This window comes from Micropterus dolomieu, linkage group LG07, assembly GCF_021292245.1.
Source record: "Micropterus dolomieu isolate WLL.071019.BEF.003 ecotype Adirondacks linkage group LG07, ASM2129224v1, whole genome shotgun sequence".
NCBI lineage: Eukaryota > Metazoa > Chordata > Actinopteri > Centrarchiformes > Centrarchidae > Micropterus > Micropterus dolomieu.
The window spans coordinates 13,876,975-13,886,798 of record NC_060156.1 but is presented as its reverse complement, the minus strand read 5'-3'; the positions used below and the strand labels follow the sequence as shown (position 1 = coordinate 13,886,798).

Genomic DNA, 9,824 nt, shown 5'->3' with positions numbered 1-9,824 from the left:
CTGCGCTCCCAGAATGCAGGTTTACTTGTGGTTCCTAGAGTCTCCAAAAGTAGACTAGGAGCCAGAGCGTTCAGCTATCAAGCTCCTCTCCTGTGGAACCAGGTTCCAGTTTGGGTTCAGGAGGCAGACACCATCTCCACATTTAAGAGTAGGCTTAAGACTTTCCTCTTTGATAAAGCTTATAGTTAGGGCTGGCTCAGGTGAGTCCTGAACCATCCCTTAGTTATGCTGCTATAGACCTAGACTGCCGGGGGATTTCCCATGATGCACTGAGCTCCTCTCTCCTCTACTTTCTCTCCCTCTGTATGCAACCTCATCCCATTATTGCATGTTACTAACTAAACTTCTCCCCTTTCTGGTAGTCTTGTGCTTTCTCGTCCCTCTCCTCTCTCCTCCTATCACTTCCTGCAGGTGTTTTCTGGCTCTGGAGCTGTGGAGTCTGGATCTGTGGCTGCGGGTCACCTGCTGCCCCCATTATTATTATTATTACTACTACTGTTATTTTTATCATTACTATAATTATCTGTACTGTTATTCATTTTCAAACTGAACCACCATTAAGTTTACTGTCTGTATTTCTGTGTGGATATTGTTTTGGCTGCCCCCCCATTCCCCCCATAGCCCTCTCTAGCTCTCAGATGGCCGCCCATCCTGATGCCCCATTTGTTTTAATTTTAAAACGGAGATCTTTTCCTACATTTGCACCTCCCGTCCAGACTAAAATGGCGAACATGAAGACCTAAAACGGAGAAGTTTGGAAACGCTGTCGACCCCGTTTGTCGTTTGGAAACTCTGGGTAGCTGTAGTGAAGACGTTTGGCTCTCTGATTGGGTCTTGTAAGACATGCAAAGCAGAAACACAATGGTACTGACAGAGTTTTTGATTTAGTGTTTTTATTAAAATATTTACAGCCTACACTTGTAGCCTAATGTGTGTCGCTGTAATTACTTTGCAACAACAACAACAACAGTCGGCTTTCTGCCGCCACAGTCGCTTTTATGTCCAGTGTTACATTCAGTAACAGTCCCAGCTCGTTATTGGTCCAAGTCAACAAAATATGTGGTGTGGTTCTTCGTCTGTATTACTTTATCAAATGTCAAATTATTACCTGGAACTTTAGAGTTAAAGTCTGATCCTAGTTTTTAGTTTCAGTTCAGTTTCTAGTAAAAATATAATAATAAAATCATCAATGACTAAAATCTTCTCTCCGTCTCTGAGTGTCCTCATGTTGTTTGTTTTTCACGTGCGACTTGGCTAAAAATCTGCAATGTGTAACAATGATCAATAAATCTCTCTCTCTTTTATGTAATCTTTCTAATAACAGCTAATTAAAACTTTAGAGCCTGTTTTAGTTGTACAATATTAATTAATTTGTTACACACGCTTTTTTATTCTCAATAGTGGCACAAAAATTTTGGTTAAAACGGGTCCTGGTGTCTTTGTCTGGTTAGTGCAGTTAATTTGGGCTGATGTGAAAAACACTGGTTCTGACCAAACAACCACAGAGAGACCGCCTGAAAAGGAGGGTCGGACTCTGATGCAGGTTGCTTGTGATGTGAAAGCAAACAAACAAACCAACCAAAGGATTTAATGATAGCAGATGTGCGATTTTAGTATTATTTTAAAAGCTAAACTATTAATAAATCCATCTACTGAAATCTGTCCAGTAATTGATCAGTATACAGTAATGTATATATTTATACAAGTCATTTGGTAACCACATTTGGACGTTAGAGCGGATATGTTCCCTCATTAACAGGTCAAAAGCTTTTTAAATTTGCTGTTTGTTGTCTGTGTACTTTGTCAGTTAATTAAGTCCATTAAAAAAAAGACTGATCCTACAGTAAACCCAGAATAATTTCTGTACAAGACGCCTCCTCTTCATCATGTCTTTCTAGAAAAACCTTCATCTTTAACTTCTTCTAACTAATATATATATACTAAAATAGAAACTCTTTTCAAACTTTGAATGTCCACAATCGTTGGGACCTTCTCACTCTGCCTGTCATTATTCATAACATGCAGTCAAGTTGCAGTTTAATAATACTAAAAATGCTTAAAATCAAATTTTGATCGGATATTTTAATTTAAACACGAGGTGTGTCCAAACATTTCAACACTTATATTATACTGTACTGCACTACAATTGTTTAAAAACTTTTATGAACTCTGAAACCTGTTTTTTTAAGCAAACAAACGTTTTGTTGTTTCAGAAATTTTATCAGTAAGAAATTTCACACTGCTCAGATTCAGGTTTTGTTGACAGGTTTCAGACACCGATTACCACTCAGTTTAATTTAAATCTTTCATTTTTCTTTCATTTTCATCAAACTGATCTCAAATTTCCTACAAACTGCAGTTCTTTCTGTTACTTTCCTCCAGACCCTCTCATTCGTGAGTCTCAGTATAAGAGTGAAGCTTCCACTCAGTTTGACACATTTTCAACTTGTGCAGACGTCTTCATCACAACCTGCTTTGTGTTCAGTGTGGATATACATACTTACTTATTTTTTTAAACTAATGACACACAAACAATTACAATTATTTAAATATAAAAATATCACTAGGAAGATTCTCACCATTGACTGGTATGTAGATCTGAGCATCAATCTGATGGTGGATCTCCTCCTGTGTGGCTACACAGCGATAGCGGTCAGTCTTGGTCACAGTAGTTTGGAGGATGATGTAGAAGCTGCCTCCTCTTTCTGAGACCTGTGGCTCCTCAGCAGGAAGTTTGTTTCCAGCACTGTCCTGCCACTCTACTGTAGGTTTAGGAGAAGCACCTCGAACTTCACACTGCAGCAGCATCCCATCATTTGTTTGATCGAGTATTGTGACATACGGCTCTGGAGATGCTCCTGTGAACACAGTAAACAGACACATCAGCTATAAAAGGACAATAACAGGATTATAAATGTAACACTGTGATGTTTCTTGTTCGTCTCTTCTGCTTGTAAATGAGGATTAAAGTGTGTTTAACAGAAAAACACAGAGGAACAGAAAAGCACAGTATCAGCCTCAGTTGCTCCTCCCAGCATTGTTAGATAGGACATGATATTTCAAACATTTCTAACTTCTACCAAAAGTCTGGAAACTATTTACAGCTGCAAACACTGTTTCTGACTCATATCATGACAGAAGCTCAGATACAGTCAAATGATGTACATGTACATTCATACAGGGTTTCCACTATGTCCTAAATTTAGCAGTGGCGGTATTTATAACTTTATGAAATTTCATGATGTGTTCAGTTTTAGCTGAAACGGAGACGTGTTAATTCAACTTCATGGTCATTTCGGAAGTTGTAGTTTGTGCTGATGTTGAATTGTTGGTGTTATACTAACAGGTGTTTCTATAATATTCTTCACCCCGTTTATATCAAGGAGTTTAGCCACATTAACAGAAACACCATGCAGGATAATCCAGGTTTATTAAACGTTTCATTTATAAACTTCTTATATAGTTAAAATGTGTTGGTGAATGAGTGTCTGCAGTTATCAGTTATGACGTCACTTACAGGTTATCAGTGACGTCATCAAAGGACTCACCTGGGATGTTTTCAGCTGATCTGTCCTTTAAGATAGGATCTAAAAGACAAAACAAAACACAATAATGTTAGAGAGCTTTTCTGATATCATCAACGTTTATCAGGCTGATTTAATGTTTAGAAAGAAGCCACAGTTTCAGATTTCACAAACGAGCTATAAGCTGGCAGCACATTCACAGACTGGTTTGTGTCGGTCCTGGTTCTGGCAGGGTCCTGGTGTGAGAGGGGACGACTGAATCTGCGTCCTGCATTAAGGGCCTTTCCCAAGAAGGAAGTTCAAATATTCAGGATCTTTGATTTATCTAACTTCACTGTTGGTTGTGGATAATCAGTCTCACTTATCTGATCTAAAACTTTATTAACCTAAATATTTCCCAACCAGCTGGAAGTGCTCACGTAGAAATATTCTTTATAACAAGCAGGGCTTTTTTATATATATATATATATATATATATATATATATATATATGGGTATATATATGTAGCTTTAACAATATTGTTGTTTTACATTCATGCCAATAAAGCTAGATTGAATTAAACTGAAATATAAGTTTATAAGCAGCTGGTTATCTTAGCTTATAATAAAGTCTGGAAACAGCAAGCCTGGCTCTGACAAGGGAAAAGAAAATCCACCTGCCAGCACCTCTAAAGGTCACTGATTAACATGTTAAATCTTGTTAATTTAATAAAGAAAAAACTGAAATGTGAAAATGACAGTCTGTAGTTTTTCGGGGTTATCTGAGGGACTATTTCTTGATTAAGAGCAGTAACTTCCTGCAGTCTCTGCTGGTTGCCTGACCTGTAAAACTGAGAATTATCATCTTTATACTTCACTTTTTGTACAGATTTCTGCAGCATTATCTTATCTCATTGTCACAGCACTTCCAAAATATGATATTAAATGCTTATTAACATTAAATTCTAGTGTGTTTGATAGCACCATCATACCCTAACCCTGGAGGGAAACTCTGTCATGTAACATGGAGACCAGATTAAACTTTGGTCTCTGAAGCACAAATATTTTACTATTTGTAAATACTGTTATGATTCAATGAGGTAAAAATGTGCAGAAAGCAACATATTTATTAAATGCTGGATGTTTCTTCTAGCTGGAGCTAATCTGCAGCCCCCCTCCACCTCGGTTATTCTGACTACTTGATGTCAGTTTGACTTGAGCCCATCTGGAGCATTTGAACCAGTCGCGTCTGTAAATGAGCCGGCGTCTTTATAACAGTGTCACAGCAGCACTCACCAACAACGAGCGCAATGCGGGATTGTCTTTTTCTCTGAGGAAGTGGAAAATCACAGGTGTAGCTTCCGCTGTCAGTCACCTTGGTGTTTCTGATGACTATGGAGGCGTTACCGAACTGCAGCTGCTCCTGAAAATGAAAGACTCGTCCTTTGAACAGCTCATCTTGACCCACTCGGCCGTTGTTGTAATGGTTGCCCTTATCGTACAAGAACACTTCCTTCTTTTCATCTTTCTTCCAGTCAAAGAGCTCTCCCTTAATGTTCGTCGTGCCGAGGGAACACGGTAAAATGGCTTCGCTCCCTTCTTTCACGACCATGCGGATGACCTCTGGCTCTGAGAGAAAAACAACAAAACAAGTAAACAGGTGTTATTCAGTGTGTTCACGAGCCGAGTCATCAGGTAGAGAGAAGGTCAGATAAACACATTCACAGGCCGCCGCAGTTTATAAGCAGTCTAGAGAGAAAGCAGTCAAGTTTATGAAATATTAATTCTGCTCATGTCTCGTGCTCGTTCAGACGCATTTTAAATGTATTTCAGTGTATAGTTAGTTAGATAATACAGTTTTTGTTATCAGGCCTTGTGTTTGAACTTCACAAATTCTATTTAGTTGTGGAAACCGTTCAGCTAACATCAGGAGAAGTTGTAGTTTAAATTATTATAGGTATTGATTTAATGGATTGAATTCAAAGATACTAAGAACTAACAAACTGTCCCGCTTCACTGCTGCAACAGATTTATTTTTATTTATTTATCATGTGCACCTTTTTAAGGACGTCCAATTAAAGGTACACATGACATAATCATATTTTTTTCCCAACAGATGTTCCTAAAATTAAAAAGATTGTTGCTGCAGCCATGTTAACAGCTCTGTGAGGCTCAGCATGCTGACACGCTCACACTGACGGTGTAGACATGCTGATGTGTAGCAGGTGTTGTGTTTAGCTTGTTAGCATGATAACATGTGCCTATTAGTCGTTAGTTGTCATTAGCTGTGCAAGTATTTGGTCATGAACCAAAGTGTCGGACAAACCTGACGATGGCGCTAGATGAAAAGTCAGAGGATCTTCAGAGTCATTAAAATTCAACCTGAGAGGAAAGTGAATTTGTACCAAATTATATCACAACTGATGCAATAGATACTGAGATATTTTACTCACAACCACAAATGTGAACTTCATGGTGGCGTTAAAAAGGATGTCAGGTGCATGTTTACAGGTTTCTGTGTATGTGTGAATAAAAAGATTAATTTCCCCAACAAATAAAGTAATAATTACTCTTTACATTGTTGAGAGCCAAATTCATTGTCTGCATATTTAGCAACAAACTTGTCCAGGAAAGCTGATTCTGGATGTAGACTATGTTGTTGTTCTTGTTTTTTATTGCCCTTTAGTGCAGACAGAGAGCTGGACAAGGATCTGGCTGTTGTCAGTATCCACACAGAGCCTGACTGCCTGTATCTGAACACAGGTGGAGGCAACAAACTGAACTAAACACTGTGGTTTCTGCTGATTTAGAAAAGCTTCACTTAGCGGACACACGAATGTTTGATCAGAGCTACCAGAGTCCAAAGTTAAGCAACCAATCAGGTTTGAAAGGAGAAGAGTTTCTCGGAAATAAAGGTTCGTCTTCAACACATCCGTGCTTTGCTTTCTCACCACAGGATGGAGACGCCGCCCTGCACCCCCCCAACCCCCCCACCTGCAGAAGTAATGACGCCACGTCGGAAGTTATAAACCACCTCTGCAGCTCTAAATATGAATACTAACACAAATACTGAGCAGGTCTGTTACAGAATATAATTAAGGCTGTAATTACGCAGAAGGATGCTGGGATATCATCACATCACGTGAGCTGTGGAGCGTGATTGATCCGTACTAATTATTAAATAACAATATCAGAATAAAATTCAGTCTGAATCTCAGCTTTCTTACCGTTTTGATCAGCAGACGTTCCTGCAGAGCAGCTCAGGAGGAGATAAAGGAGAGGAAGAAGCTCCATGGCTGTGGATGTCTGCTGAGGACTGAACAGAGAAGCTGCAGAGACCTCTGACGGCTGATTGGCTCATCAGAAACACTTTCGGTTTCTAAACTTCCGCAAGCTGCAACAACCGCAACACTTCCGGTACAAATCCTTCAGAATAAAATCTACGCAAACATTACCTATGACTCATGAATGCTGCAGAACAACAATTCAGCTCGCGAGTCAACATTCCTCCTCAGAGCAGGACTTTATCTTTACACTAAATCAAAAAAAAAATACTAGGGCCTCATTTTCAGACACAAGTTCACTGTTTCAGCATCACTATTAATCCACTCTGTCTCTTCTTTGATGCACTTCCCCTGACATGTCCTTTATCAGCAGGAACAAAACCTTTCAGGGCCAGTTTCTCCAGAATAAAAGCAAATTAACTAAATTTCCTTCAACAAAAGCTAATAAAGTACAGCAGGCAACAGGTTGAAGTTTCTGTAACATTAATTTGTTCTACGGTGTTCCCTCTGTTCCTACAGTTAATCTGAGGTATTAGTGTGTCTCAGTTTGGTGACAAACTTTCAGATGTGAGTGCAAACATGATTTGTTACTAAGATAACGCTCTTCTCTGAAACGCTCATAAAGTGAAACTGTGAAAGTTCAGATTCAGAATCACCTTTAATCAGATAGGCCTATGTGAACACGTGAGAGGAATTTGACTCTCAGTGTACATAAACAAAACAAGAATAAACAAACAGGACAACAAGTTCAACAAACATACACAAGTGTGCAATTAAAAGTAAACACAGACACACAACAATAAGAAAAACAACTATATTTGTAAACCTCAAGAGAGCAAAACACTAGTGTTGTGAAATAGTGCAAAGGATGCTGGAATAAGAGCCTATTTTTGTGCAGTAAGTTTAGGGTGAGATGGATCTGCAGTTTCCTGACTCTATCTTGATGTTTTTAGCCATTATATAGTTCAGTCTAAGCCACTTTTGTTTAAAACCCTCTACTGGCCACTCGTTATGGTTTAAGAAACACTATACATACACACACACACATGCGTTCTAATATGTTTTAAGGTTTAAAAGTTACTCTGTCTGCACGATGAGTCTTTGCTCCAAGCAGTGAGAATGATTTTGTGACCATTTCTTTTTTGCATGTGAATAGAAAAGAACCCAGAAGGTAAACTGTAACCACATGGACGTATGTAAGGTCAAAGGTTCGATCCCACCAACGTCCAGATCTGTCCTCCTTTTTCACCTGAGCTTTCTTAACGTTAATGAGCTACACACCTCAACCCTTACACATGTCAAGTTTATTTATCAAGGCAGAAAGCTCCAGTTTGTCTCAGAGGGCTTTATATCTTTATATCTGTGCAACACATGATACCCTTGATCCTCAGAGACTCTCAGACACACCCAGATTAAATCCATGCTGCTGTGTTCAACAAACTAAACTGGCTCAGCCAGCCAGCATACCCAGGTTTGGTTCCTCAGAAATATGAGTTGCACAACAGTTGATGTGTTGCAACAGAAAGGATAATTATACACCTGAAGTTCAGTTTATTGTATTGTAATACTACTCACCCTCAGAAATAACATCTAACAGGATGTAGAGGGACTCCTCCAACCTCTTTCAGGATTACATGGAACTGTAATCAGGAGGCTGTAATCAAATCACACCACCTGTGTTGAGGAGTGATGGTTTCAGGATATCACATCAGAGTTCTGTGCTGATGATTATTCAGTTTATTTGCAATGGTTAGCACCACAGTTGTATAATGTCTTCTGCGGTTCTGACAGGAGCTTTTTTAAAGTCTGATGGAATAACCTTGAGGATGTCACAGTGATGTCATCATATTTAACCACCCTGGTCATTGAAGGAGACGACCATGGGCACCTCAAATCACCAAACCCGCATGTCAGGATTTAATTCATGAGCTTTGCATCTGCTTTTAATCCAGTAAACACAAACACACTTCTGCACAACACTGGTTTTATGGATTAAATCTTTTTTAAAGGACAAACCCAACACGTCAGACTGAATGGTCTTAAATCCAGCGACATTGTTTTAAAGACCAGGGTCCCACAGGGCTGCGTGTTGTTACATCCTCTACATCTACTTATACACAAACATATACACTCGGCAAGGAGGACCTGACAAAAGAGTTGCATTATGGGAATAGAGAGCAGTAAGTGGAGATATTTAACACTTATTCATCATTTTGGGTCATGAATAAAATAAAAGTCTCCTGCAGCTCAATACTCAATTCCTGGCATTCAAATTTACGATTTAGCTGCTGTTGACAGTCTGACTACTGACCAATCAGAATGACTCTCTCATCATGAGACAAAATGAGCAAGTCACATTTCTAGACGTATAAACATGTTGAAAATGCCACTGTCTGTAAAGTGAGAGTGTTTCTACAGCTTCTTATTCTGTTATTGCATTGTAAATATTTTACTCTGGCTTTCCATTTCTAAATATCAGCAGCCAAAGTTGTTCAATCAGTGTTTCTAATATGAGTCACATTTACATTCGCTTCAGAAGCAGAAGCTCAGAAAACCACACACTCATTCGACGCACATCTGCTGGAGGCCAAATCAAAAGCACTTTGAGAACCACTGCTTAAAAAAAACAACAACAAAAGAAACAATGACCTCAGGCACCCTCGTCTGGTTCCTCAGAAATATCTACGTAAAAGTCGATGTGTTGCAACAAGTTTGATTTACCAGCCAGGCTCTCGAGACTTTCTCCAGGACAAGCCGGGGCCCAGTGTGCTGGCAGCTTTCCTCCCAAACTTAATTTTGTTTAATAACTTCCTCCAATGCAAGAAGATCTCTTTTGGAAATGTTGCTTCTTTTTGTGGCTCTTCAGTTGAATTCCTCTTCTCGAGTTATCTTTTTAAATATCTACAGGCCACCTAAATACTGTGCAACCTTTTCTGATGACTTTACTGAACAGCCTGTTTTCAGCTTTGTGTCGATGCATTTTCCAGCTGATCCATGTTGGGTTTAAATAGTTTCTTTAGCTTCAGAAGGAGGACGA

General features: G+C 39.1%; 2 protein-coding genes across 3 annotated transcripts in view; one reads left to right on the top strand and one right to left on the bottom strand.

Moving 5' to 3' along the window:
* Positions 1-9,824, top strand: part of LOC123974364 (acetylcholine receptor subunit alpha-like) — a 21,995-nt gene that overhangs the window by 2,292 nt on the left and 9,879 nt on the right. The gene's annotated exons all lie outside the window — the stretch shown is intronic.
* LOC123974365 (V-set and immunoglobulin domain-containing protein 1-like) lies at positions 4,652-6,873 on the bottom strand. The gene is made up of 2 exons (XM_046055002.1): positions 6,731-6,873; positions 4,652-5,132 (listed from the first exon to the last, which is right to left on the bottom strand). The coding sequence occupies exons 1-2, from the start codon at positions 6,795-6,797 to the stop codon at positions 4,699-4,701; spliced, it is 501 nt and encodes a 166-aa protein (XP_045910958.1). The 5' UTR covers positions 6,798-6,873; the 3' UTR covers positions 4,652-4,698.